The sequence below is a fragment of the Drosophila virilis genome, chromosome 4 (assembly GCF_030788295.1).
Source record: "Drosophila virilis strain 15010-1051.87 chromosome 4, Dvir_AGI_RSII-ME, whole genome shotgun sequence".
Lineage (NCBI taxonomy): Eukaryota > Metazoa > Arthropoda > Insecta > Diptera > Drosophilidae > Drosophila > Drosophila virilis.
The window spans coordinates 6,614,309-6,642,302 of NC_091546.1; the positions used below are offsets into that span (position 1 = coordinate 6,614,309).

General features: G+C 43.0%; 10 protein-coding genes and 1 long non-coding RNA gene across 15 annotated transcripts in view; 5 read left to right on the forward strand and 6 right to left on the reverse strand.

Annotated features, from left to right (window-relative positions):
• Dhc36C (Dynein heavy chain at 36C) overlaps positions 1-1,440 on the reverse strand; it is a 56,053-nt gene extending 54,613 nt beyond the window's left edge. For 2 of the 4 annotated variants that reach the window (XM_032438351.2, XM_070209016.1), the window contains exon 1: positions 1,211-1,340. The gene's annotated coding sequence lies outside the window, so the exon portion shown is untranslated. Of the gene's footprint in view, positions 1-1,210 lie in introns of all 4 variants that reach the window. The other 2 variants (XM_070209017.1, XM_002052667.4) reach the window with 2 other exon arrangements.
• On the forward strand, positions 336-1,656 carry LOC6628215 (uncharacterized). The gene has a single exon (XM_002052665.4). It carries the CDS (start codon positions 422-424, stop codon positions 1,076-1,078), a length of 657 nt encoding a protein of 218 aa, XP_002052701.1. The 5' UTR covers positions 336-421; the 3' UTR covers positions 1,079-1,656.
• On the forward strand, positions 1,589-14,791 carry qua (villin like protein quail). Of its 2 annotated transcripts, none has more exons than XM_002052664.4 (7): positions 1,589-2,082; positions 11,178-11,387; positions 11,450-11,652; positions 11,792-12,719; positions 13,197-14,228; positions 14,297-14,488; positions 14,553-14,791. In XM_002052664.4, exons 1-7 carry the CDS (start codon positions 2,056-2,058, stop codon positions 14,664-14,666), a joined length of 2,706 nt encoding a protein of 901 aa, XP_002052700.1. In that variant the 5' UTR covers positions 1,589-2,055; the 3' UTR covers positions 14,667-14,791. The 2 variants fall into 2 exon arrangements, with proteins under 2 accessions (XP_002052700.1, XP_015028608.1); XM_015173122.3 differs by lacking the exon at positions 1,589-2,082 and adding an exon at positions 8,357-8,683.
• On the reverse strand, positions 14,573-15,088 carry LOC116651610 (uncharacterized). The gene is made up of 2 exons (XR_004304619.2): positions 14,994-15,088; positions 14,573-14,939 (listed from the first exon to the last, which is right to left on the reverse strand). It is a non-coding gene; the product is annotated as an uncharacterized lncRNA (long non-coding RNA).
• A 537-nt stretch (positions 15,089-15,625) lies between these two features.
• On the reverse strand, positions 15,626-15,815 carry LOC116651609 (uncharacterized). Its single transcript, XM_032438353.2, has one exon. It carries the CDS (start codon positions 15,807-15,809, stop codon positions 15,717-15,719), a length of 93 nt encoding a protein of 30 aa, XP_032294244.1. The 5' UTR covers positions 15,810-15,815; the 3' UTR covers positions 15,626-15,716.
• A 192-nt stretch (positions 15,816-16,007) lies between these two features.
• LOC6627987 (mitochondrial inner membrane protease ATP23 homolog) lies at positions 16,008-17,049 on the reverse strand. Its single transcript, XM_002052663.4, has 2 exons — positions 16,340-17,049; positions 16,008-16,268 (listed from the first exon to the last, which is right to left on the reverse strand). Exons 1-2 carry the CDS (start codon positions 16,982-16,984, stop codon positions 16,068-16,070), a joined length of 846 nt encoding a protein of 281 aa, XP_002052699.1. The 5' UTR covers positions 16,985-17,049; the 3' UTR covers positions 16,008-16,067.
• Positions 17,050-17,334: 285 nt separating this feature from the next.
• GCS2beta (glucosidase 2 subunit beta) lies at positions 17,335-19,353 on the forward strand. Its single transcript, XM_002052662.4, has 2 exons — positions 17,335-18,404; positions 18,457-19,353. The coding sequence occupies exons 1-2, from the start codon at positions 17,408-17,410 to the stop codon at positions 19,110-19,112; spliced, it is 1,653 nt and encodes a 550-aa protein (XP_002052698.2). The 5' UTR covers positions 17,335-17,407; the 3' UTR covers positions 19,113-19,353.
• Positions 19,280-20,081, reverse strand: Lamtor3 (Late endosomal/lysosomal adaptor, MAPK and MTOR activator 3). Its single transcript, XM_002052661.4, has 3 exons — positions 19,925-20,081; positions 19,650-19,848; positions 19,280-19,508 (listed from the first exon to the last, which is right to left on the reverse strand). The coding sequence occupies exons 1-3, from the start codon at positions 19,966-19,968 to the stop codon at positions 19,371-19,373; spliced, it is 381 nt and encodes a 126-aa protein (XP_002052697.1). The 5' UTR covers positions 19,969-20,081; the 3' UTR covers positions 19,280-19,370.
• Positions 20,082-20,347: 266 nt separating this feature from the next.
• On the forward strand, positions 20,348-22,916 carry fws (four way stop). Its single transcript, XM_002052660.4, has 4 exons — positions 20,348-20,419; positions 20,499-21,123; positions 21,179-22,273; positions 22,337-22,916. Coding segments are annotated over exons 1-4 (2,301 nt in total). The 5' UTR covers positions 20,348-20,417; the 3' UTR covers position 22,916.
• Positions 22,917-23,097: 181 nt separating this feature from the next.
• Positions 23,098-25,534, forward strand: cass (apoptosis inhibitor cassowary). The gene is made up of 7 exons (XM_002052659.4): positions 23,098-23,241; positions 23,429-23,590; positions 23,778-24,311; positions 24,370-24,570; positions 24,637-24,839; positions 24,898-25,084; positions 25,142-25,534. The coding sequence occupies exons 1-7, from the start codon at positions 23,173-23,175 to the stop codon at positions 25,391-25,393; spliced, it is 1,608 nt and encodes a 535-aa protein (XP_002052695.1). The 5' UTR covers positions 23,098-23,172; the 3' UTR covers positions 25,394-25,534.
• Positions 25,535-26,556: 1,022 nt separating this feature from the next.
• Sgt (small glutamine-rich tetratricopeptide containing protein) lies at positions 26,557-27,832 on the reverse strand. The gene has a single exon (XM_002052658.4). The coding sequence runs from the start codon at positions 27,694-27,696 to the stop codon at positions 26,626-26,628; it is 1,071 nt and encodes a 356-aa protein (XP_002052694.1). The 5' UTR covers positions 27,697-27,832; the 3' UTR covers positions 26,557-26,625.
• Between the last annotated feature and the right edge of the window lie 162 nt (positions 27,833-27,994).

Here is a 27,994-nt window from a genome sequence, read left to right on the forward strand (position 1 = left end):
CTCGCTTAGTATATGCCATGTGAGAGTTGCCCTTCCATTTGGTTCGGGGCCCTTTTTTTTTTAAATTAACCCTACATCCTGCACATACAATACACAGATTTAAGTCAAAAGTTGCCCTCGGTCAAAAAGTTATTCCAGTGAACAGAGATCGGGCTCGAGTCGAAAGCTTGTGCATGGGTCCAACGATCCCTAGTAGCCATCTATCAATGGTTTATAACCAAATCCTACAGCAATTTGATTTCTTAATTGGAATATATAATTTTATATAAAATATACAGTTGGCTTTAAGACTGAGAATTGGTTTGGAAAAATCGTCTTATCAGAGTAGTCTATGCCTGGAATAGTTGCTAGGCCTGTTAACTGATCTGTCAGCGAAACGCTTGACTTATTTGACAATTCTAATTGAAGAAAAACTTACAAAATGGACTATTTGGATCTGGACTCATTTCGCTCCAGATATAGCGACATAACGGTAACTGCAGTGCCCGCCAAGCGACAGAAGACGGACGGACAAGATGAGCCGCCAGAAGCATGGGATGCAGCTGGGTCCTCAGAGAAAGCGCCGGCAGCACGCGTGGAAATCATTCCCATAACCCTGCCGAATGGCGCTGCTCCAACCGAGCAGTGCAGCAAGTCAATGCAGCAGCAGCAGCAGCATCAACAAAAACAACAACAGCAACAGTTCACACAGGATGCCTTGGCCTACTCCAATGAGTATCAGCAGGTGCTGGCCAAACTGGAGTACACCAAGTACGTGCAGGCACAGCTGCAGCTAATGTCTAGCAACAATGCGCTGGGCTCATGCGCATTTGGCGAGCTGCTCTACGGTTTGCCCGGCTCCAATATGCAACTACCCAGCGCCGAATCGAACGGCACGACCAACATTGTGGACACCTATGACAATCTGCTGGCCGTCATTGGGGAAATGCAAAGCAATTTGGGGCCAACGGCGATTGGTTTGCGCGCCCCAAAGGAGCGACTCTTACGTGATATTGCCCATGCACGTGTCCTGGTCCGCGAGTGCATTCTGATGCTGATGCGCGACCATCAGCAGCAGCAGCAGTCGTGTGAGGAGTGACGTCAGCACTTGACGTGTTAATTGCACGACTTTGTTTTCAATGGAGCGCAATAAAAAGAACAATAACAAACTAAAACAAAATGCGTCCAGTTCGAAGAACTCACACACACACACACACGCACGCACACTTACCTCTCGCTTACACATGAATGTGCAATGTGGTGGTCACACTGTTGGTTAACACTACAACAACAACAACGAGAAAATGTCTGCCCAAAAGGGTCACGAAACTGTGTGACGCCAACGGCGACGTCGACGCCGCAGCCACGCTCGCCTTGACATGCGACCGAGCCGCGCTTCAATTGAAGCCATCAGGTACGCTCAGTCGTAAGCCGACTTTTCACGGGTTAAGCCACTCTGCCGCTCACGCATTGGCAATTGTTCAAATTTTCTGATTTGTTGTGGCAGCAGCTGCCTTTTGTTTCCGTTCACAATTCGGGTTAATTTGTTTGGAAAGTGCGCAACAGTGCTTTTATTTCCGCTGCACACTTTTCGCAATAAATTATAAATTACGCAAAAAAAAAAGAAGCAAATTATAAATAAACAGCACAAACGATAATTATACTAGCACACGCTGATCTTTACGCGCGCGACGCCATTTCTCTCTCTCTCTCTCTCTCTCTCTCACTTTGAGCTTGCTTATTGTGTGCGTGTATGTGTGTGTGCAACGGTAAATTTGCGAAAAGCGAATTAGGAAAACAGAGCGACAATAACGCCGGCATTTGCGTTAGGTGGTGACAGCAAAAGGAGTGCGAAAAAAAATTAAAATTGTTTAATTTGTTGCTGCTGCTGTAATTGGACAGCGGCTTTTTTTGAGCCAAAAACAACAACAACAATAAATATAACAACAGCTGCAATAAAAGCAGCCAGCTGCATTTGTCGCTTGCAGTTTTTCTTCATTTCGCTTTGTGCTTTGCTTTGGATTTTTGCATGACAGCAGCAACAAAAACAACAACAGCAACAAATTAGTGCACAAAATGCCGCCGTTTAATTTCATTAAGCAGGTGAGTGTGAAACTTAAAATTAAAGCGTTTATTTATTGCACATGTTAACAAAGCTATTAAATTGAAATATTTACATAAATGCAAACATGCATATGTTTGTTTATACATATGATTTATGTGCAGATCGGGCTACTATATAATAATGTTTCCCTAGCAAACATTGACTCCTTACAAAAGCACATAATTTTTAAGCAAAGATCTTAAGATCATATATCATATATATGTATCTTTGCATGTCGTAAGGGCATTAGATCTTCGGCTCTTCGCAGATAACAGTAGTTTCTTGTTTTATAAAAAAGTTTTATTGTTTTTCAGTTAGGTTCAGAAAAAAAAGGGGTCACGACTAAGCACTTAAAAACACGCGTGTGTAGAAATTGTGTTTTCTGGATCACGACTTTTTTTTACATTTGATATTTGATTAAACAATTTCCTAACCCGAATCTCTACCGGAAGGTGTTACTTACAGTCACGAAGAGCCTAAGAATGAGCCCAGTTCAACTTATTTTATAGGGGACACAAACTGTGATATTCACTGAATTATATTAATCAGTTCTCACGCTCCTTTATAAAGCCTTGTGACTGAGGGTGAATAATCTATCTAAATCTAGAAAGATATGTTAATCGAGGTTAAGTAAAGCGCCAGCTTACAAGACTATTTTATAAAAGAAAATTAAATACTATTGTATATTATAATACTGTATATTTCTTAGCTTTGACTAACTATTAAGTATACTAAGTACCGCTCCCCAATTTGCGTATTCCTCGAACTTTACGTTCAGATAACATATCAATAACTACTCTTAACCTCAAATTTCCGAGTGGGTTAATTAAAATATCAGAAGTCTTGCTCCAATGTCTCAGATGTGGAAAGGTAACATTATGTCAAGAAAAACTACTCGACATATCTGCATATCATATTCAACAACAAGGCGACAGACGTGTCTAATTGGCAACACCGAAAGATAGGCTTACGGGAAATGGAAATGAAATCGAACACTTCAAACGCCACGCAATTTGAATACTCGGCTCATATTGGGCGCTACGAAAATAGATTTATCTGAAATCAGCAAACACAGCTGGAAACGGAGATGCGGCTTCTGTAATTAAGCGTGTCTGCTGCCGCGAGATGCTCCGGGAGATAGCTTCCGGTGATTAAATATTCAAACAACAGAAAAATAAAAGCGATCTATTTTAAAGTGCTCGACTAGAAGTTACCCTGTGTCACAAAGATGAAATTATTTCTTAAATAACTTCTGTGTCCGATCGTTATTTATATGGAAGCTTATCAAGATGATGTTTAAATGAGTACACATACTAAAAATGAAGGATATGCATGTTAAATATCTTTCCTACATTGTAATTCAAAAGTAATATCATTGTTTGTTCTTCGAGAAACGAAATGCTCCCGCAAATTTGATATTTATCCATTTTGGAAACAATGGCAGAGTTGGCCTTCATATCCATCACATTTGCACAGCATGTATATACCCCTCTTATCCATTGCCATTGGCTGCAGGGTATACAAAAGAAAACAGCAGAAGATGTAGATAAAATAGAATAGAACAAGATATCATAAAGGTGGGAATAATTTCTACGGGCACCTAGCACAGCGTCGAGCTTTCTACAACAACGAATTTCGTTTTGGGAAGACGCAAGATTGTTGTCTGCTCACAAATGCAAATGGACAATGTTTTAGAGGCTAGTCTCAGGGGTTGCGATTAGATTTAGTAGCCGGACTGGGCCTGGCCTAATGAATTTCCAAGATCATAAAAGCAGCTACATTTTGGTTTAATTTCGAGGCTTTTCTTTTTGTGGGCCGTGTGATAATTAAGATGAATGACCCAGCCCGAGAGAGTCCAAGACTGGAGTTGTTTTTTGTTTTTTTTTTGTTTAGAAAGTTATTGCACCATAACATTTAGACATAAATAGGCGTTCGCTCCCGATGCTGGGCCAACTGAACTGAACTGGCTGCTGGGTCTTTTATCTTGACGGTGTGCCCATATATTTGCATTTTTAGTATGGCCAGGTTAATTGCATATTAAATAACTGTTAAATAACGGTTAGCGTACATCTGCAGCTGTCGGTTGTTACGGTTCAACTCAAGCAATTGTTGTTCAACTTCTTGTGCAATTGCGCTTGGCTTTCTTTTCTAGCCAGACAGACAGACAGGGAGACGGGCAGACTGTCAGACAGGCAGTCGGTTCGTTCACTGGGCACCCACTGTAATAATGCTGAAATTATTTTGAACTTTGTCTTGTCTTCGCACCCACATCCAATGCTTTTTATTTTGTAGTTTTTTTATTTTCGGCGTGGGAAGACGGCAGCCAACAGCCTCTTTGCGGCCTGTCTTAGGGTTTTTGTTTCCATTATTTTAGTTTTCACGCTTCCAAAATTACGATCCACAGTGGGGCTCTACTAACGGTAGCTATCGAGAGCGATGCCGCAAATCAATACAAATCAAATCAAGTCTATTAAACTGGTTTCGACTCTCAGCTTTCAAAATAACATTGATTAATGAAAGCTTTTCTATCAATGCTCATTAACAATTATCAATGCTTAACAAAAATGCATTTTGTTCATAATTGAGTTAAAACCTTTTATAGCTGGCTTTAAAATATTTTTAATATAACGCATTTTATGCACACTTTGATTGAGTTAAGGCTGAGCTTTATATAAAAAGTGTATTTTGTGCATTATTTCTTGGAAAACAATATGTAACAAAAGTTATTTATTGATTATTTTTTGTTGATATTTCAAGTTTACAACGAAAATTTGTAATGTTGCATAGGTAGCTTATTCTTTTTATAGATGCCTGCTTCTATTTCTAGGGAGATCTGGAACTTTTAGGTATCCCTTAGTCGGGCATGCGCGATTAGAGTCCCTTGTTGTGTATAGATCTTAAGGGTAACATGTTTTACAAAATAATTCTGAATGTTTGATGCATGAAATGTATTCAATCTATAGATTGAATCATCTTTCGAACATGACAAACGTGATGACATTTCCAGTGATCCTCTTTATTTGTTTCTTTTTTGTTGTTGCTGTAACTTACAGTAAAGAACATATTTCCATTTGTGTTAGAAACAGCTGGACAGCTGGTTATCTAGTCTAGTCGGGTCTGGTCTGGTCTTTGAAAAAGCGCTGGCAATTAACGTTCGGTCGCCAAAGAGAACGCTTTGAGAAATGACTTGATATTGGAATCGGGCTCACGCCGGCGACTGCAGCGCATGTTTGCCATATTTTAGCCATCTACAGCCTGGCCTACAATTTTGCTGGCGATGGCTAATGAAAAGACGGCCAGAGAAGAGCAATCTGCTCTGGGCACAAAAAAAAAAAAGAAATAAATAAACAGCAAATCGGCACAAACAACGCTAGCGGGGCCAAAGCAGTTGGAATACTACAAATCAAAGCGGTATATTGTAGACCCCCTCCTACTTCCAATCCCCTCTGAAAGTCTGGTTGTTGTTGTTGTTGTTGCTGCTGTTGCCTTGTTGCAACAGAGTCAGATGCATTTAATGCGCTCGCATTGTTTAAACTTTACGTAAATGTCGTTAATGGTTGTTTGTCTTCAGGTGGGACTGAATTTTCAAACAACAAAAAATAAACCAAAGCAAACAATAAAATTGTTGCGGGTATTTACTTGGATTATTTTTTGAAAAGGAAAAGTCAATTGTCTGGCCGTTTGTTTTTGACTTGACGTGTGGTAATTACCATAAATTGTAAATTACATTTTTCATCATTTTTTGTTTTTGTTGTTGTTATCTGTATGCTAAAACTCGCACATTTCCAATGGCAAATACTTTGCATTTACCATTTGCTTTCATTTTTATTTTGTCTTGTTTTTTGTTGCCAGTCGGTTCACGCCTCAACCTCAACGGTTGATTGAACTTGTCAGAGTTGGAGTCTCCTTTGGTTATGCTGTAAGCCATATCCCGAACTCTAGCTGAGGGGGTTGCCTGCTGTTTTATACCTCTTTAAAAGCTTGAATATACTAATGTGAAGTTGTAGAAATGTATGCAACAGGCAGAAGGTGCCTTCCTGTGCCTAAAAAGCACATAAATTGTGGTTTAAGGCGACGAGCTGAGTTGATCTGAGTATGTCCGTCTGCTTAGTTATTATAAGAGGAGGAGAGCTTACAGATCTAGTACAATCGTTTGCCATACGCTTTGGTTATCGATAACTTATTGTGATATTTTAATATCGTTTTGACTATGTCCGCCTGCTAGGATGAGGTGTTTCAGATTTAGCATAATCGTGCCAAATTGTCAGATAAAACGTATGTTATCGATATCGATAACTTACACCGATATCGATATCGAAAACGTCCCGTTTTATCGAAATCGATAAATATCGCTTTTTATTCCACAAAGCATTTGGTGTAAATAATGCATAAAAACGTATCTATCTATTCCTCTTATTCATCTAAATGATGAAGTTAGCAGAGCACAGGGTATCTCCTTAGTCGGGCACTTCCGAGCAGAGCACTTTTACTTGATCTTTTTAGTTTTTGAAAGGCAACGCATTGTTGCAGCCGGCAATAAGTTACAGATACTTAGTTCAAGCCCAAGGCGCAATGCATAGGCCCATTAGCGCCTGGCTTGCTTTGCACACACTTCCACTCATTAAAGTGCCATACCGAAAAGCGATTACGAAAATTTTGGCTTAATTGCGTTCAAAATATCAAATTGTTAAACAAATCATAAGCAAAAGTGCAACCGCTTTCCACAGGGAAAAAAAACTTAGACACAAAGTCTTGAAGCGTGAGCGTGAGCTTCGACTAGGTCGGCAATTGTTTTCCGTTGGCTGTGAATGATTATGGCAAATGTTTGTCACAACTCTTTGTGCATAAATCATGAAAGTAAATGCCCAGCGAAGCAACACAATTGACAATCCATTGGAAACCTGATAGATGCCAGTTACTAATATGCATCTTACGTTTAACTCTCCATATGCATGATTGCGTATGGAAAATGTCAATGCAGCAAGTGGCTAATACAAATGCCAAACAAGACAAGATAAACCTGCGGCGACTTGTTGTCATACCCTTTAGGGCGGCAAATTGTATATTCAAATTATTAACATGGAACGGATTTTGAAAGTTTCTTAGAATTTGCTTAATTTAAATAAATATAAACCAAGCTAATATAATTTCCCCTGTTATTAAAAATATAGATTTTCAAGTTCATTGCAAAGTTCATGTTAGTTTGGCATGCTCGTTAAAATTTGAATTTTTTTTATTGAAATATACTAAATAAAATAAATATTGCTTATATTATTTCCTTTCATATTAAGGCTGATATTTTTAAGTTCCTTGCAAAGTTCATGTTAGTTGCTCGTGCTCGCTAACAAAATTCTATATTGTCCAAACTTGACAAATTAAAAAAAATGTTTATTACAATATGCACAAACTGTTCAGCTTTATTATAATAAGGTGGCAATGCTGTTATGTTATCTTCAGGTTAAATATTTAACAGGCTAATGAGCTGACAGGTAAACTTAAAAAAGGCAGTTAGACTAACGGGAAATTAAAAACAAAAGAGCTTACTTTGGAATGTAAAATTTGACGGGAGAGTAGGTAACAGAGATCACATTTTTAACAACAGACACAATTTAAATGAGCTTAATTTCATATTTTAAACAAGGTATATAGAAATGTGTTTGACATTTGAAACACAAGAACGTTGTTGAGCAAACTGCACAGCATAGTGACAATACCCTAGAGGGCATAGCCAGTGCAGCGACTTATAGGGTAATGACAGAATGGCAACTATCCCTTTTCTAGCTTTGCTATATCGAGTCGCATATGCGAATGGCTTGATGTGCCGTTGCCATTTGTTAACCGCAAGAAAACGGCTGCGCTTTCTGCTTTTCTCACTTTTCTCTCAGCAAAGACACATAACTGATAATTTCATTCATGTTCCACTCGAAGTCGTCGTCGTCGTCGTCGCAGACAACGATGTCGGTCTCTGAGTCACAAACGCAACGCTTCCCAGTTGGCCAAGCTCTCGTGGCGGCTCTCGCGTCTGGCCATAAACTTGGTGGCATCGCATTCGCTGCGACCAGTCTGCATTTGGCTTTCTGGCAACGACGACGCACGCGGCTCGTCCAGTTGCGAATCTCGTGTTAACCCTCGCTCCAAGCACTTAACCAGCTAACGGTTGAGGCGTCTGTGGGAAAGGCAAACGGCAAAACGGCGAGCTGCTCGATTTTGTTTTGCACAATCTGTGAGGCCTTTGGCTCCTAATCAACTTGACTTCACTTTTACTTTATTTGATTGTTTAACAAAATTTCCATTGACAACCTTTAACACAGATTTCAGTTCAAAATTCTATTGTGAAAAACCAAAAAACCACAAAAAAAAAAAAAAAAAAAACCCAATAAAAACCAAAAGAAAGAGTGCAAAAAAATTTGGTGTTGTGCGCGATTTGAGCATTTTGTTCATATGACTTTCGTGCTTGGGGAAAAAGGATTTCACTTCGAGTGCCAAGTCGCCGGCAATTGAAAACTAGTTCAAGGCTGTCTACCTGTTGCCCCAATATCGCCAATCTATCGCCCGAGACACGCTGTCAACATGGAGCTAACGTTGTCGCCAAAAGAAACGGTATTTACAGGCTTTTCATTATGCATACTTATTTCCCAACCCATCCCCCCCCTCTCTCTCTCTCTCTCTCTACCTCTGCTTAGATTATATACTACACAAGAAATCTTCAGGTGCCGACAACTTGATTTGCTTGTTTCTTTCGCTAATTACGAGCTGACAATTATTATTTGTTTTTTTTTTTTTTATTGATATTAATTTTATTGCGTTTGGATGAGGATCGTGTTCATAATTTCTTGAATGTTTAAACAGCATTTAGCATAGCTTCTGTACTTAATTTGCGTCTATTCGGGAGTACAAAAGTTCTTATAGTTATCTTTTGAATACTCTCAAGGATTTCAAATATAACTCTTAATACTTTATATGCCAGTTCTATTTTTAAGGAAGTTTCAAAATCTTTTTACTAGAATATTTGGCGTATTTGCTTTAATATAGAACAAAATTCAATTTGAATCTTTTATGAATTGCCTTGAATATTCCCTAAAGAAAACCCAATTGTAAATAATTTATTCCGTTTATATTCCTTGCACTCAAAAACAAAACTCCCTAATGATTTTTTAATTGTATGAAATACGCAATCTTTTTCACTCCCCCCTTTACCATATTTTGTCATCCATTCACGTAATCAGTTTAATTAACTTTCTTTGTAATCTCATAAATGTTTTCTGGTTTGTTTTAACTAATTGCACTTACCAAAATCGCGTGCGTCTCGTGTCATGCGCTCATTAGGGAAAACTAATTTCATTATATCATTTCCATTAAGGGACTCATATAAACTGTGACAGAATTCTTGAAATTAAACAATTAGGAATATTTTAATTGCAAGTGGCGCGACTGAATAATCTTTTGCATATATATAATTAATATTTTGTATATTCTTAAAAAAGAATGGCAAGAGAATTTCTGGAGAATTCTATATAGTACGGGCTTCTTTCCGATCATCGACAGCTTGTCCTATTTCCAAGCAGCAGAATGTTCAGGGTATCTCCTAGTCTGACACTCCCGACTAGAGCACTCTTCTTTTGTTTATTTTTGACAAATTTTAACTGTACCATAAATGATTGTTACCTAGAATCTTACTTTGGGGCCACAAAAATGACACTAATTGGTCGAAACCAGAAACAAAAACTGTGAAAGTTTTTACAACCTACTCTTGAGACTAAGACCAATTGTCGAGTATATATGTATATATATGTCTTCGATGTGCCAGTTATTTGTCTGAGACTATTTTTAACGGGCGTGTGACAAACGCAGCTGCTGGAGTCGAGCTCCTTCATCAATCTTTATCAGCCGCCGAGCAGCTCCCAGCAACCGATTTGCCATTTGCAGACAATAATTAAAATGTTTACGTGTTATTTGACGAGTGCAAGTATTTGATTTTTTTTAACGTTAACTTCTTTCTTTTATTTATGAGCAAAACACAATTTCAATTATAATTGCTGTTTGCACCGATTTCTATGAAATGTCATTTGGTTTATGGTCGATGGCGTCACCCCAAGCCCAGACCCAGACCCGGCCCCAGCTCCAGGCCCAATCGCAGCGAGGCGTAGCATGAACTCGTTTTTGCTCACTGCACACAATTCGAAAAAAAAAAACATATTCATTTGGAAAATATTTATAAATAATGCTATTATGATGCAGTCAAATGTCAAAGACACGGCTGTTGGTTAATTAAACGAAATACAACTCGAGCTAATTATATTCCAGCTTTAGATAAAGATCGGTTCGCTCTTCGCTAATGCAATACATATTTTAATTGAGCTGCAGCTGGACAACGCCTGAAGAAGACGCCACCCAATCGTATATAAACTACAACGGCGACCACTTTCCACTTCCAGCCAGCGTTCCATAAATAAATAGCAAAATTAATGTTCAAACAAAAAAAAAAAAAAAAAAAACTGGCTGCCCGGCTGCCCGGTTGCCCGTCACTCTGGTACAATTTTCACTATCACTTGGCGAACGCTCGCCGCGCAATCGCAATCGGGAAAAGCCAAATGCAGAGCGTGGTCCGACCTGGCCAGCAGGTTTTTCTTTCTTTTTTTGTTTTTTTTTTTTTTTTTTTTTTTTGGGTGCACATCCTTGGCTTAGTCGGAAAAGCCTGTGAGCTATTTGAAAAACTGTCTCATGTTTGAGAAACAATTGTGAACCCCATTTGAAAGGTGTTTCGGTGCACTTGTAACACTTCGTTTTAAATTGACTGACAAGCGCCATCAATTACTGCATTTAAGTGTTGAAAAATGCATCAGAAAATGTGGCTTCGAAAGTTGATTACCCTCCCATTAAATGTAAATCGAGTGGAGAACAGTTAAAACAAGAATATTTTACAACCAGAAGTGAGCTGTAATAGTTGCCAGCTCTTTACTCTCACCAGGAAGACATTTCGGCGATACTTCGAATTAAAAAACATCTTAGTGTAGAATTTATTTACAAGATTACAATACAATGTTATTGTCTACAATCTCTTATAAATTATATCATGCTCTTGTTTCCCATCCAGGAGGTGCGTCCAAACACGATACCCGACCTCAAGGTGGATGCCACATTCCGCAAGCTGCCCAAGCAGGCCGTTAGCTTTGCACTTTGGAAAATTGACGAGGATCACCTGGAGGCAGTGGCACGACCACAATATGGCACCTTCTATGACAACTGTGCCTACATCATCTACGCATCCAATCTCGTCGGACACTATGCCAACCACGAGACTATCGTATGCACACCCAGAGACATATTTAATGTTCAATTAATCTCAATCCAAATGTTTCATTATAGACGCGCGAGCAGAAACCGAATGTGCCGCTAGAGCGCTATATACACTACTGGCTGGGCAGCAATGTTACCGAGCAGAATCGCTCCAATGTGGTGCACAAAATCCAGGAGCTCGACTCGTATCTGGGCAATGTGGCGTCCATTTATCGCGAAACACAGAATCATGAGAGCGCACGTTTCTTGTCCTACTTCAAAAATGGCTATGAGTGAGTATTGATATCCAATCACATTGTCTATGATTTGGTATGCGGATGGAATTGAGGCATTTTCTTTTGATTCGATTCATATTCACAAAACTAGGTTTGCCCTTGCCAAATTCTAATCCCAATTCTTTTTGCATTTCAGTGTGCTCTCCGGCGCTTTGATCAATTCAACGCAAAAGACGCGTCTCTTTCAGTTGTACGGACGCAAATGGTTACGGGCCGTTGAGCTGTCCGACGTAGACTGGACGCACTTCAATTCGGATTACATCATGGTACTGCTAACGGATGCCGTGACATTTGTGTGGATTGGACGCTCCAGTGCGGCAATTGAGCGGCGCAGCGCCTTGGCCTGGGTGCAGCGGCAGCGCAAGGACGGCCAGCTGTGCATTGTGGATGATGGCTACGAGCAGTCCATGAGCGCCGAGCATAAGGAGCTGTGGAATACGGTATTGCCGCTGCAGCAGCGCATGGTCTATCAGGCACGCCAGCAGGGCAACGATTACGAGTGCAGCAACAAGGGCGATGCCAATGGCAACAAGTTTCGCATCTACAAATGCAATCAACGTGGACGTCTCCATTTGGACCAGCTGGACGTTGGCATGCCCACCAAGGATGATCTGAGCGATGCGCATGGTGTTTATTTGCTGGACAATTTCGGACAGAGCATTTGGTTGTGGGTGGGCGCACAGGCAACGCAGGCGGATGCCCTTACAGCCATGGGCAATGGACGCGCCTTTGTCAAGAAGAAGAAATATCCGAATAGCACGCTGGTGGTGCGTGTGCTGGAGGGTCGTGAACCCGTTGAGTTTAAGCGTCTGTTCGGCAACTGGCTGACCGTCTGGCAGGACAATACACGCGGTCACAAGCCCGTCTCCACCAAGTTTGGCAAATTGGATGCGGTTCTGCTGGGCGAACGCCCCAAAATGGCCGCCGATACCCAACTGGTGGACGATGGACGTGGCGAACGCATTCTGTATCGCATATTCGGCGACCAGCTGGAGGAGCTGCCAGCCGCAAAAGCTGTGGTGTTCACCACCAACGCCTCCTATGTGGTCAAGTACACGGTCCAGGTGAGTGCGCAATCAGTGTTGGCCAATTTAGTGGTTTATTCAGCACATTTGAATGGCTTTTATTTTGCATTCAGTGGGTTGGCCAAGAAGTTGTGCTCGTTGGGAATTTTTAGTGGGTTTTACATGCATTAACTTGAGTGGGTTTTCGTTCATTTATACTAGTATAGAAGCCTGTTAAAGGTCATATAGCTCACTCTTTTTCTATCGCCTTTCTATGCGATTTTCATAATCTCTAGTAAGGTCAACAGGTTTTAATCTAATTTTAGTGATATTTTGAATTTTTGTTTGGGTGCATATTTGCATATAAGTAAATGTTAAATGTTGGGGCAATTTTAGAGCTGAGCACGTGGAATCTTATAGTCGAGCTTACTTTTGTTTACCATTGTATTGTAATAGATTATTGTGACAGCGGACAATTGTGAGAAAAGTCGTTGCATATTATTAAGAAAATATTAATAAATATTATAACGTACACAGTGCGCGACCGTTGTGCCCGCTGATCTGGCCTCCGTGGGCATTAAGAGCATCATCTACCAGTGGAATGGCTCAGAGGCGTCTGCCGAAACAATAGCGAAGGCCGATAGCTTTGCCATGACCAGCTTCGAGACACTGAAAGAGCCCGGCATGTTTGTGCAACTTTACGAGTTCGATGAGACGCCGCATTTCTTGCAGCTTTTCGAGGGCAAACTAATCATCATGCGTGGGCAGCGCAGCGAGCTGTTGCATTCCAATAACAATATGAACTGGGACTTCAAGACGAACATCATGCTGGAGACATTTTTGCTGAAGATCTATGGCGATGCCAGCTACAATGCCAAGGCAGTGGAGGAGCATCCGCTATCATCGATTAGCTCCAAGGATTGCTATGCCATCAAGACGAATCATGTGTGGGTCTGGTGCGGCCAGAGCAGCACGGGCGATGCACGTGAAATGGCCAAAGCAGTCGGCGCCCTGCTGGGCGAGAGCTCACTGGTGCTGGAGGGCAAGGAAAGCAAGGATTTCTGGCAATCGGTCGCCATGTATTTCAATCAGACGCTGGTCATCAATGGCCAGTCGTGCGCCAGCAGCACAACGAGCAGCAGCAGCAGCGGCGCCGGCAGCATGTGCAACGGCAGCAGCAACGGCGTCGGCGGCAACATTTCGCCCACATTGAGCAACAATTGTTATCTGAACACCACTGTGCCGATCAAGCCGCGTCCGCCAGTGCAGCTCTTTTTGGTCTGGTGGGAGAAGACCCATTTGCGTTGCGAGGAAATATTGGGCTTTGAGCAACAGGATCTCAGCGCAGATTGCACCTACATTCTCGACACGGGCACCTTGGCATATGTGTGGCTCGGCGCCCAGGCGCGCAGCCAGGAACGTGAGCGATACACATCTATTGCGCAGAGCTATGTGCAGAATGCACCATTCGGACGACGCTCAGCTACGGCTTTGGCTGTAGTGCGGCAACATGAGGAGCCCAACGTGTTCAAGGGCTTCTTTGAGACATGGGACAATGAGCGCGGCAAGGTATGGGCTTAATCCATAATATAATAATCCAATTATATGCCAATTAAAATTTATTCTTATTTCTGCAGAATTTCCTCACCTATGAGCAGATGCGCCAGGAACTGGGCACCGTAGCGCCCAGCAACGGTCTAAAGGAGGGTTCCGCTTTATTGCTTAACAACAACCAAAAGGATTTCGATGGGCACAAAAAGTATCCATTGCCGGTGCTGGTGCAGGAAATGGATATGCTGCCCCCCGAAATCAATCCGCTGCGGCGTGAGGTTAGTCCGAGCAATAAAACAACATATCCTGTACTATTAATTATTATATGCTTATCCTTTTCAGGTACACCTAACGCATGATGATTTTGTTTCTGTCTTTAAAATGTCCTTCTATGAATTCGATGAGCTGCCCAAATGGAAAAAGCAGGAACTCAAGAAGCTCTATAAATTATTTTAAGCGAAACATTGTGAAATCGTAGTAGCACACACCCTGTATATAGTACACGTTAATTGGCTTTTTTTTACTCATCTGGAATAGTAATAAAGCAGTTTAAGGTATATTATTACCCTTCGTAGATTATATTTAAGCACCGTCTTTTATGAATTAATACCAATTATATTATATGAAATATATCAAGAATAGCTGCTGTGGACTTATCATGGACGTTTATTGCACTTCAGGTTGTAGTTTCCACCTCCGAAGAATCCGGTTCATCATCGCCATCGGAACCTATTGTGTGAAGTGTACTTTATTGATTTGTTTCGACTGCAGAGCACTACTCACTGGGAAATATCAGACCCATTATGAAATCAAATATGCCGCCCAATAGATCCCAAAACATATTCGGTTCGTTATGCCTAACGTTCTGTAACTAAATGACAGCAATTGCCATTTGGACTATTCGGACTGGACACGCAAGTCGCCGATTTAATGAGCCATAACCAAAACGCAAAAGTTAATTTTAATCAATCTTGGGCCTACAAATTATACTCACCCATGTGCATGGACTGGATCCAATCTCATGCTTATTGAAAAGCTTTTAAAACTAAAATTCAAATTCAAAACAATTTTATTAGCAAATTGCGCTCATGTTACGCAATTTTAATCGTAATATTCTTCGTCATAATATTCGCCAAAGTATTCCCCATCAGCTTTTAAAAGGAAAGGGAGAGAGTCAGTTATGAACAAATAGCTAATTTCTGACTTACTGATGTCCGAGAAAAACAAATCGTTAAAGAATCCCAAAAATATTTCCACCAAAGCGCAGCAATCCATTTCTACAGCTTATATAAATATTTTTCGGACTTTCCGTTGGTTTTTATAGCTTGTATTTTGAATATTAATTTTTTTTTATTTGTGCAGCTATTAAATTAATGTTTTTTTTTGATTTATATATCATTGTTGGAATTTTAATGCAGGAATTTCGAATTAAACTTTATTTATCGTAATCATCAACCGAGCCGTCGTCGTCCTCAGCTATGGAAAGACGGAGTTATATGCTGTTGATTATATTGGATTGGGATTCATCTTTAACTTACAACCGAACAACACTTCGCCTATAAATTCTAATATAATGCCAATAATTTCACAATCGTCCATGTTCTTCTTTGCCCTATAAACTTTTACTAAAATTAGAGCGCAAGCGTTTCGGCTTCATATAAATAGAAAAAAATCGTATAGTTTAGCGTTCAACCTTGAAAAATATACACAATTAATGTGCAATATTAATTTAATTTTGTACAATAACGTTTCAAATTCAATGTTTAATAATGCATTGCAATAATTGCCCTTGGTAAATTCTTAAAATATAATTTTATTGGTTTTTTTTCCGTTGTATAAAACATTTGTACAACCGTCCTAATATACATCATAGCCATACATGGGCGCCTCCATGAACGCCTTTTGCTGATCCGTTGAATTGCGGCGTATTCGTCGCCCGATGGGCTCCAGATCCGCATAGCATTTGGGAAAGACGCGCTCGACCGCAGCCACGGCTTGCTCGTGGGTTATGTTACGCACAGCTAGCACCGAGGCCAATGCTTTGGATTTGACACAGTTCTGTAGGATTTAAATAAATTATCATAAGCATTGTAAATCATTTTTCGATTAATTTAATTAATTAAGCTCACCTGATGCGCCTCCTTGATGTTAAATGGCGATGCATCGCCCTGCATCATGGCGCTCAAAAACGAGCAATGTGCCAGGTTGGCGGCACGTATTTCTGTGCACGCCAAGTGATCCACATTGCGAAAGTCCAAGTCGTTATTGCAATAGTCAAACATATGTATCATTTCGTGCGTCAGCACGCCATGCACCATGCTCTTATTTTTGGCCATATTCTGACAGACAACAATCTGATTGAGCAGTGGATCGTAGCCGCCGGTAACACTGGGATCGCACACTTCGCAGGAGATGTGTCGCCGCAGATCCATTGGGCAGCCGGAGCTGCGCAGTGCGCCCATCATTAGCTTCACGAGCGGACCATTCTTAACGCACCAATAGACGTTCTGTTCGCACTTGTAGCGATCGATGTTCTCCTGACCCTCGAGGCCGAACAACACGCGTGTCCATTTGGGCTTGAAGGCTTCACCTCGACGCTCCGGATAGAGATCATAACCCCATTCCTTGCGCTCTTTGTTGGGTGGCGCTGAGTCTTTGACTGCTTTTGTGGTGTTTGTGTCCTCCACGGGTTTGGCATCCGGCAGCACCACAGCTGGAGGCACTGCGTCCGTTGTAGTTGCTGCCTTGGTCCATACTTGTGTCAGAAAATCCATAATATCACTTGTTTTGCTCTTGTCCCTAAGTTAAGGCATACAGTTAAATAACAAACCGGCAGCTGATTTGCCGGAGTTGCCACTGTGTTGAAAAATTTGTTGCATTCAGTCCGCATACACGATACAACTTGAACATACCACCCGTGGTACAAATGGACCAAAAGTGGTGTTTTGGTAATTACATGTACACCAGATCTCATTTTTACAAATTATTAAATTCAGTAGCAATTGTCGACAAGTGCTCACAAGCTAATTTCTATGTGTTACCATCATTTACTGATTGCAGTATTTTTCTTTAAAGTGCTCAATAAAAATTTGGTATTTTGCTGGCAGCCATATACGCCACACTTATCCGCAGACCGGCATTTACAAGTGTAAAATTTCCACGTAATTCATTGTCAGTGCGAGGACTCAGTTTTTAACATGCGTGAAACAAATCTAGAGTTAATATTACTAGCAATATTAACATATACCTTAAACGCAGTTCAATGCGGTGAAGTGCCACGTCCACGCGGTGTTTCACTAGCAAAGGCGGCCCTGTATCAGCCACAGGCGGATGGCAAATGGAGCTGCCTGGATGGAAGCAAAACGATACCATTTACACAGGTAAATGATGATTACTGTGATTGCGCCGATGGCAGCGATGAGCCGGGCACTTCAGCCTGCCCACTGGCGCAGTTCCACTGCACCAACAAGGGTCATCAGCCTGTGGAAATACCCAGTTCCCTGGTCCAGGATGGCATCTGTGATTGTTGTGATGGCAGTGATGAGTTGCCCGCGGTGGGCTGTGCCAACACCTGCATCGAGCTGGGCGCCGCTGCGGCCATAAAACGTCGCAACGAAGCAGAACTGCACAAGCGGGGTGCCGAGAAACGGCAGGAGATGATATCGCGCGGTAAACAAATGAAGGCGGATCGTGCGGCACGTCGTTCCGAGTTGAATGCGCGGATTAAGGAGCAAGAGTCTTTGAAGGTCGAGAAGGAGCAGCTCAAACAGAACGCTGAAGCTCTGGAAACTGAAGCGGTAGAGGCTTTCAAGGAGCAACAACGTGAACTGGATGCAGAGACGGCGCAGGCGGAACAGGAGCCACAGCAAATGCGCGTTGAGGCATCCCTTAGCTTTGTGCGCTACGATACCAACAAGGATGGCTTCGTGGAGGTAACCGAGCTGATGGTGGACATGAACCTGGACCGCGATCGCAATGGCGTTGTGACCGTGGAGGAGGCCAGATACTTCCTGGATGAACGTGATCGAATGGATTTGGATGCCTTCGTTACTCTAGCTTGGCCGCGAATTAAGCCACTGAAAATGCTAGCTGATGGTTTGTTCCAGCCGCCGAAGGCGCCCGCTGAAGAGGAGGAGCTGCCTCAGGCGGCGGACGTGGAGGGCGCTGAACTGCACAATCCAGAGCCAAGTGAGGGTAAGCCACATCAGAAATGTATCCAACTTTGTGTCTAACGATTTGCCTGCAGAACAAGCGGACATGGAAACTGGTGCTGCCGGCGAAGAAGAAGACGATGGCGAAGATGATGAGGACCAGTACGACGACGAAGAGCCCGATGTGGGCGTTGGTGAAGCAACACCCGAAGTTGAGACAACTACAGCGGCACCGGCCTACGATCCGGAAACACAGCGTCTCATTGAGCAGGCCAACGAGGCGCGCAATGCGTACGAGGAGGTGGCACGTCAAATACGCGAAATCGAACACGAAGTCAAGGAGATTGACGAGCAGGAGGGCAAGGACTATGGCCCGCACGAGGAGTGGGCGGTGATGGATGGCGAGTGCTATACGTATGAGGATCGCGAATATGTCTACACGCTCTGCCCCTTCGATCGTGTCTCGCAAAAGCCTCGCAACGGCGGCGCCGAAACCACTTTGGGCCGTTGGGATCAATGGATTGGCGAAGGCGCCAGCAAATATAGCCGGCAAAAGTACACGCAAGGCGCTGCCTGCTGGAACGGACCACAACGCTCCGCCATAATCAATATCAAATGCGCAATGGAACCACGCATTACCGCGGTCAGCGAGCCGAATCGTTGTGAATACTACTACGAATTTGAGACGCCCGCTGCCTGCGATAGCGATGCCTACACTGCCTCCGCACAGAGCATGCACGACGAGCTTTAAAACTACAATAGCTAAAGATTGATTGGGTGTAAACAGAGAGTTTTTGCAATTTTCGGAATGTATTCTAGTTTTAAAAGTGATTGAGAGAGGAAGATGGAAAAATGTAACGTGATTTGCTGATCATTCCCCATAGGTGGCGCTCATTTTGCGAATCAGTCGTAGACAAATATTATTCAGCATTTGCATTTAAGCCAAGTAAAAAGTTTCATTTTTTTAAATATACATATATACTACATTCGTATTCGTACAAAAGCGTTTCTATGGCTCCGTAACGGCCAGTTTTATGTCCTCCAGATAGCCATCCACCTGATGCTCAAGTGCCAATATATGGCCCGTGTTGCAATCTTCAGCGCCAACGAATGTTAAAATCAGCGGCAATTTGTTCATTTGGACGACCTGCAGCAGTCGGGAGAGGGGGAGAAAGAAAGTTGGTGAGTCATAGAACTATACAATTCCATACGGAGTAGGGTGCATGTTTCCAGGTTCGCATTGTGTGGACCTGAAAGGCACGCACCCATCTCTAGCACACACACCCACCTGATAGTTGGAATACATTGATATAATTGTTTTATTGCGTCCCAGGCCCAGTTTGCTGGCCTGATCGCAGGCTGTGGTAAATGTGGGTATGAATGATGGCATTAATGCAAAGTCCACATTCTTCTCCTGACTGTGGCTAACTCGTAGCAGCGGCACGCCATCTCGGTCCGTTATCTGTATGACGTAGAGGCCGCTGACCCTGCAAGAAAACGCAATTCGTAATTAGCATGGTGTGTGGGTGCCAGTTTAATAACTGTTGCTAAAACGACATTTACTTCTGCAGCAGACCGTTGAAATACTTTTTTATGTCGTCGGACATTTTGCTGGTAGCAACAAAAAATATATATATTATAAAAATTCCAATATTGTTTTGTTCTTAGCAAAAACCAAAACAAACATGAAGAAATTGACTAAATTTGCTCAAGCGGCCACAAAAATACCAAAATAAATACCAAGAAAAAGGGCAATGTATGGGCGCAGTGGCCCACTAGCTAAGTTCCGTTATTTGTATGACGTTAAGGTCACTGAACTTGCAACGAAATTTGCAATTAGAACGAATGGGAGCCCATTTTACAAATGACGAATGAAACTAAAATAACACTTAACATATGCAACAGGTCGATTAAATAGTATTTATTTAATTAAGCATTGAAATAATAATATTATAATAATACCAATATTCTTATGCAGCGAAATCAAAACAAACAAGGAATTGCCTAAATTTGCCCCAAGCCAAAAATACCAAATTAAAGGCCAGACAAGCTGGCAATGTACGTGTTTTGTTTAATATTTAAGAGGCTTTAATAATAGTTAAAACAATATTAAGCGGCAACTTAAACATTTTTTTAGGGTGTCCAATATGATGGCTGCCAGTGCAACCAATGCCAGCAAGGATAAGTCCGTTTTGGACGGTGCTGTTGCTGATGACGACTACACCTCGGCCATGTCGCACCTGACGATTGGTGTACAGATCCAGGAGCTATCGAAACGGCTGCAGAACACCACCGAAGAGCTGCATCAGCAGGTGCGCGACAAGCATGGTGCACTGCTGCAGCAGGCAACACACGCCGGCCGCTTTGATGCCGCACTCAATTCGCTGGCCGAGGATGTGCAACGCGTGCGCGCCACAGGACATCGTCTGAAATCCCAAGTGGACAACCAATACCAGCTGGTGGAGAATCAAACCCAAGTGCTTGGTCGACTCCATGAGGTGTCACATCTGCTGCGCTCGGCAGGCACATTGCTCACGTTAACGGCCAAGCTGAAGAATACCAAAGATGTGCTGCGACAGGCGGAGCTGCACTTCGAGCTGGGTCAGCTGATAGAAGACAAGGAACTAAAGGACATCGAGTTTATACAGGCGGAGCGCGCCTATGTGTTAAGTTCTAGGCAAAAAATACGAAATTTAACGCAAATGCAGTTGGTCACGGGGCTGCAAGAGCGCAACCAGACGCAGGTGGTCAATGCGCTGAAGGTGAGTGACTGGTTAACAGGTTCTCCAGCCTCTAAGTAAACTCAATCGTATTTAGATCTTTATGAACTTTAACACGCTGGAGAAATCACTTGAAAATCTGCTGGCCACGTTCATTGCAGACATGGAGCAATCGCTCAAGGAGTGCTTTGCCGGCACCGACATATCCGTGCTCAACAAGGCGGATGCCATGCGCTCGCCCACGCATGGTGGCAACGGTGCAGCCAAGGCTGGAGCAGCGCGTGGCCCCGGCAAGGCGCCACAACTGACAACGACCCAAAATTTTCGCGCCAAATTCTGGAAATCGCTGCACTGGCTGCTCTACGACGAGCTCTATGAGAGCTGCACACAAATCAAGCTGCTGAAAACGGCGCTGGAGCAGATCAATCAATTTGGCTACACCAGCGAGTCGTCGGATCAGTGCATTCCACAGCGCTTCTGGCAGCGTGTGCAGCAGCTGCTGCGTAAATCCTTTGACGAGTGCTCACAGCATGTCAACCAGACGCTCCAGGAGGGTCTGTCCAAGCTGCTAACCTCGGCACGTGGCCTGGAACAGCGGCTAAATAATGAATTCCAGTTCGACAACGAACTCTTTGCGCCCCTCGAGGTCGGCTATGTGAGCAAGTGTGCTGCCAATCTGAAGGCCTGCTTGGCGGGCGTCGATTTGCCCGGCAATGAAACTGTGGATAATTTCATACGTGTCGCATCGACGGAGCTGAGCGCAGCGCTCATTGACAGCCGGCTCAGCAATGCGATTGCCAATGTGTTTATTGCCTGCGGCAAGGAGCTGTGCACCAAGTTGGAAGCACAAATTAAGCTGGGCGCTGACTCCAAGCAGGTCGTCGATTTGCCCAATTTGCAGCAGCAGCAGAACACGCAACTGGCGAATGTGCTATACTATTACAAGGATTCAGTGCGTCGCATGTTGAATGATCTGCAGCTGCAATTTGAGAAAACGCCGGGCGCAGCACGTGCGAACATAGCGCGCTCCTTGGAGCAGGCGGATCTTTTAATTGGCACCATATTGCAGCAGATTATGGAATCGATTATCACAGCTATAAGTATTATCATACTAAGCATGCACCGTGAGCCGGGTCTCAATACGGACAGGCTGGCCACAACCGGTCCATCAATGTACATGAAGGAGCTGCAGGTGCATATACTGATTTAATCCTTTGCCTCACATAACTATACAAATGTATGATTATTCTTACAGGAGTTCGTCAGCCGCTCCTGGTCGCACCACATTGAACTGTTTGATGATAAGGAGATGACCAGTAAATGTGGTCAGGAGCTGGCCAAGCGCTGCATTGAGCTCTTCATACACAACCTATGCATTTTGCGACCCTTGAGCAGCGCTGGCAGACAGCGCCTGAAGCAGGATTGCCTGCACATGGAGCAGGCACTGAAACCACTTTGTCCCAACTTCGCTGAGCTGGGCAAACCGTCGCGTTTGCTGCGCGCCATGTCGCTGCTGATTGTGCAGAGCCCCGAGGAGCTGGTAAAACAAACAGTTGGTGCGGATTCGCTGGTGCCCAGTTATATAGTACTGCTGCTCCTGTTCGGACATGCTGGCGCAGAGCTGCAATCACCACACACCACGGCAAATTGGTCAAATGAGCGTTTGATCGAATGGCTGGACGGGCATACAGCAGAGCGCGAAAAGTTGGAGCTGATATCTGGGGCACTGCAAAGATATCGTGACAATGCCAGGCGCAAGAATATTCAACAATACGATGAAATATATCCCATGATGGTCGATTACTTTGAGCTGGCCTTAAAGGCAATCTCATAATTTAATCAGCTAATTGTAGCCGCAATAATTTTCAAATAAATTATATTACCTGACTAACTATTCGCTACTCGATAACAATCGCATGACTCGTGACCGATAACTTCATATGCCAATCGACAGCACGCTCACTAGAAGTGACATCACTGACTAGACACACCATTTTGTTTGAGAGAAAAAAAATCGTGGAAAACGTTTCGCTGTGTTAACCTGACTGTAAAAGTAATTATTAGTAATAAAATAACTGTTAAGCTACAACAATGGACAACATTGAGCGTCTTTATAAATGCTACGAAATACTATCCGAAGCGGGAGATAAAATAACTGAGGTAAGCGCCATTAAAAAGACGCGTCAAAATGAACGGTAGTTGCCATATACATATGACTGTGTGAGTGCGTGCATGTGTGTACTGAAGTACATGAGCCTGCAAATTGGCATCCGCGCCGGCGCTAGTTAAAAAAAAAAAAAAAACAGTTAAGAAATCTATAAAATGTTTGCCTTTTTAATATTTTCAGCATGTTGCGGAATACAAAGAGATATTGCAGGCCGTAAAAGGCACATCGAAGGAGAAGCGTTTGGCTTCGCAATTTATTGGCAACTTTTTTAAACACTTTCCGGAACTGTCAGACACCGCAATCGATGCACAGTTCGATTTATGCGAAGATGATGATACACAGGTGCGTAAGTCAAATAACAGTTAACTTTGTGCTGCTGAAAATTAAATACCGCTGCCGGCGGCATACATAACCTGGCATACATGGCCATGGCCTTATGTTATAGTATTCCAAAAGAAAGAATTATAAATTATAATGCCGTGCGATAATTAGAAAAAATGTGATTGTATATGTGTATGCCCACTTTCAGATACGCCGCCAAGCCATCAAAGATTTGCCCAAGCTATGCCAGGGCAATGCCGAAGCTACCGTCCGCGTGGGCGACACACTGGCCCAGCTACTAATTCTGGACGACGCAACCGAGTTGCAGCAAGTGAACAACTCGTTGCTCAGCATCATTAAATTGGACACGAAGAGCGCCATTGCTGGTTTATTTCAGCAGATAACCACGGGCGATGAGCCAACGCGTGAGCGTTGCTTTAAGTTCATTGCAACCAAACTGTTGACAATGGGTCCGACTGTCATAACCAAGGAAATCGAGGATTACATTGTGGAGGAGATCAAGAAGGCATTGCAGGACGTGACAGCCGATGAATTTCATCTATGTATGACAATATTGGGTTCGACCAAGCTGGGCAACACAATTACCGGCCATGCCGAATTGGTCAAGTTGGCAACGGAACAAGCTGAGCTAAATACCGCCGATACGGATGCCATAGCTGTTGACGATGAAGTTGTGGAACGTTTCATACAATGTGCCACGGCAGCAGCACCATACTTTTCGGTAAGCAAACAACTTGCAGTAGTTACAATTAAATTCATTCTTGCTATTTTAATTGTAGAAAACGATTAAATCAACGCAATTCGTGGCCTATGTTTGCGATAAACTGTTGCCAATAAACACATGGAATTTGATTGCCACCGCAGTCTCACAGGATCAGATACAATTGCGTTTGCTCAAAGTATTTGCCGAGATGATAACCAACACGGATAAACTAGAGAATGCCAACGAACGCATTAATGCCGTGTACAATGTGCTATTGGTGGGTTTTTTATGGTTTGGCTTTATCTGAAAGTGTGCCAACTTAATGTTTAATCCTAATTTACAGGAATACATGCCCTTGCCAAAGCTGAGCGACGAGGATACCGTAGATACGCCACCCTCATTTCAATTCTCGCATGCTGAGTGTTTGCTTTATGCATTGCACACGCTGGGCAAGAAGCATCCAGGCAATTTAATGTTTGTTGAGGATGCCGAAAAACTAAAAGACTTTCGTGCTAGATTGCAATATCTAGCGCGCGGTACACAGGGGTAAGTTTCATATGCATGAAGCCATACAAGTTATTCCCTAACTTATTTTATTCCTCAGTTACATTAAGAAATTGGAGGAGGCTCTTAAAGGCAAGTCAGCCGAGGAGCTGAAAACCGAGGAGAATCAATTGAAGCAAACGGCTTTGAAGACAACATCAAACATAAATATTCTGATACGTGATCTATTTCATTCACCGCCCATATTCAAACATGACATTGTGCTCTCCTGGGTTGTGCCCAAAAATGTATGCATTCTCATAAAATTCATTACTATCAGATTTAAATGTTAAACTACTTTGCAGAGCAAGCTTGGCAAACGCCATGCGCCCATCACATTTGGCGACAAGGGCGCCGCCAATGGTAATCAGGAGCATGAGGTGCAGGATAAGAAATCGCGGCCATCCAATGAACAGAAATTCTACTCGCCGCCCTCGGGCAAGTATTCGGGAAAGGTGAATTCCAATTATGGCAACAACAATCGCGCGCGGCAACGCGGTGGCGGCGGCGGCGGCGGTGGAGGCGGCTTTAGGAATCGACGCTACAACAGATATTAGATGCAGCCCAGCAACAACAACTTTCACATCCTAGTCGTTAAACAACATGAAACAACACAAAAGAAAAAAAAAAGAAAGATAACGAGAGATTATGAAAATTCTCCAAAAGCGTCCCGCGTAAAAATAAACCACTTGCAAAACTGACACCAATCCTGGCTAAAGGAGGAACAATCTGCTCTATTCGCACACAACCGGGTGAGTATCGAGTGAGCTTTCATTGTAATTGTCTACCTTTGATATATTTCAGAGCCTGCAAATCAGCATCAAATTAAATGCAGTTCTTTTAACAATTCCTTTTAATTTGCTTATTTCTGAAACACACAACATGTTTGCAAATTTACGCGTGATATTTTAAAACAACGCCACGCTCACTCACGTCTCACACAGTTTTATTTTGTCTTGGCTGTGCACGTTGTTTTATCATATCAGGCATTATTTATCAACTATCCAAATGCCTAGCTGTAATAATATAAAATAGTTTGTAAACAATTTGCAATATCTTCTGCTAAACATAAATAATCAACTCCAGTTACAAAAAGTAAACAACATTTGAAGTGCCCTCCACCCTCCACCCACTTGTATGAAAGATATTTGCAATCTCGTATTTACTGTTTTTCGAGGCACAAGATTTACAAACATGTGCAAAAGAGTTTGTCAAATCCTTTAATTCACAAGCATAAATAATTATTATTCTTTTTTGGTTTACATATTAGCCTCACAATTGTACAACGTAGCGCAACAGCAACAGAAACAAGAAAAAAAAATATGCGAACATATTAAAATTTGAATTTCAATAAACCGAAAAATACAAAAAATTGGTTTCGATAGAAACTAAACCAAATATAGTTTTCTTAAGCAGTTTTATGCAAGAAAAACTTGTTTGTATTCCTCAAAGTTGCGCTTCCCTGTTTTATGTTCTTGCGTCCGTTGTGGAAGACCCTTCTATAAAAAATAAAAATATATATATATAGCCCCGACTGATTCCAGTACAAACAAGGTTTTAGAAATTGCAATCCCCGATTGGTTTGTATTTCGAAACCAGTAAACGAGGCACTTTGTGTGTGTTTATTCATTTATTAGCAATTATAAATATATGTGTATATGTGTGTGTGTGTGTGTGTCTATTGTAAGCCTTTTTAAACATTAACACAATTTATTTCAGCTTAAAACTTAGTACATTTTATATAGCGCTCGAATCGCGCTCGGTTAACTCTAAAACGATGCACACACACCTAGATGCTTGGCGGCGGCTGATTGCCCGGCTGTTGGCCATCGGGTGGACTGGTTCCTCCCGGCTGCCGTTGCTGCTGCTGCTGCTGCGCACCCACCAGCTGCGTGGCGAAGCTCTGGAACAATTGCAACATATCATTGGGCATGGCCGGCACTTGGGCTGGTGGAGCACCCGAGCCGGGTGCAGCAGCTCCCGGTGCACCGATATTGGAAAACAATTGACCGATGGCGTTCATGACCATCGGATTGTGTGTCATCGATTGCAATTGCTCCAGATCGATTTCGGCGCTGCTGAACAAATTGCGCACTGTGGGATTGGACAGCATGGCGTTGAGGCCATCGCTCAGATGCGACAGCTGCGGCGGCTGATTGCGTGCATTGCGCACCACCTCCAGATTGTTGCGATAGTCAGCGTTGTCAGGCTCCAGTTCAATCGCCTTGGCATATGCGTGCTCCGCCTCATTGAATTTGCCCAGATTGGAATAGGCGACGCCCAAGCGGCAATATGCCTTGCTATAGTTGACGTTATAAAGCAGCGCCGATTTGCAGTCGGTGACGGCGCGTTCGTTGTCGCCCAGACGAATATGGGCCGCGGCTCGGTTGCAATAGAAAATCGGATTTTTCGGGTCAAAGGTGATGGCGCGATTGTATTGCAACAGCGCCTCATTGTATTTGCCATCCTTCATCAGGCGATTACCCTCATTTTTGATGGATTCTGCCAAGGCCAGCGATTCGGGATTACGTTCAATGTACAGCGACTGGAAGAGCTCAAACATGTCAATGTTCTTTGTATTGACGGCAATCGGGCCACCGCTGCTGCCGGCTGCAGCTGCATCGCCGCCCGGCGCTGTGCCCGTGCCGCCGCCAGCAGCACTGCCAGCGGCAGATGCCGTTGTGGTCTGTGTTGAAGCCGTCAGCTCTTCCGGCTCGTCATCGCCCACATCGAATGCGGCCTGTAGGCATTGTATGGCCACCTCAATGCTCTCGCTCTGATCCGGCGACATGACATCGACTTGCTTCTTCAAGTAGTCAATGAAGGAGCGCACAAAGCTTTGCTGCACTGCGTCCGGCATTTTTATAATTTTTATTTTTTCGATTATTTACTTTGTTCTATCCTTATGGAAATTCACTTATGTGGCTTATTGAGCTCCTCTGCTACACACAATGAAAATCTCTGAACATGCGACCGATTTATAGAGGCGAGCCAAATTTCTAGGGTTGCTCTGTTAAGGCACGATAGCTGACAGCGTTGCCAGACTGTGTATGCTGCAAATGACTAGCAGATTTCTGTTTCGGTTATCGTTATCGAGCGCGTGAAAAACTCGTTTTTGTTGTTGTTTTCTTTTTTTTTTTTTGTTTTTGTTGCTGGCC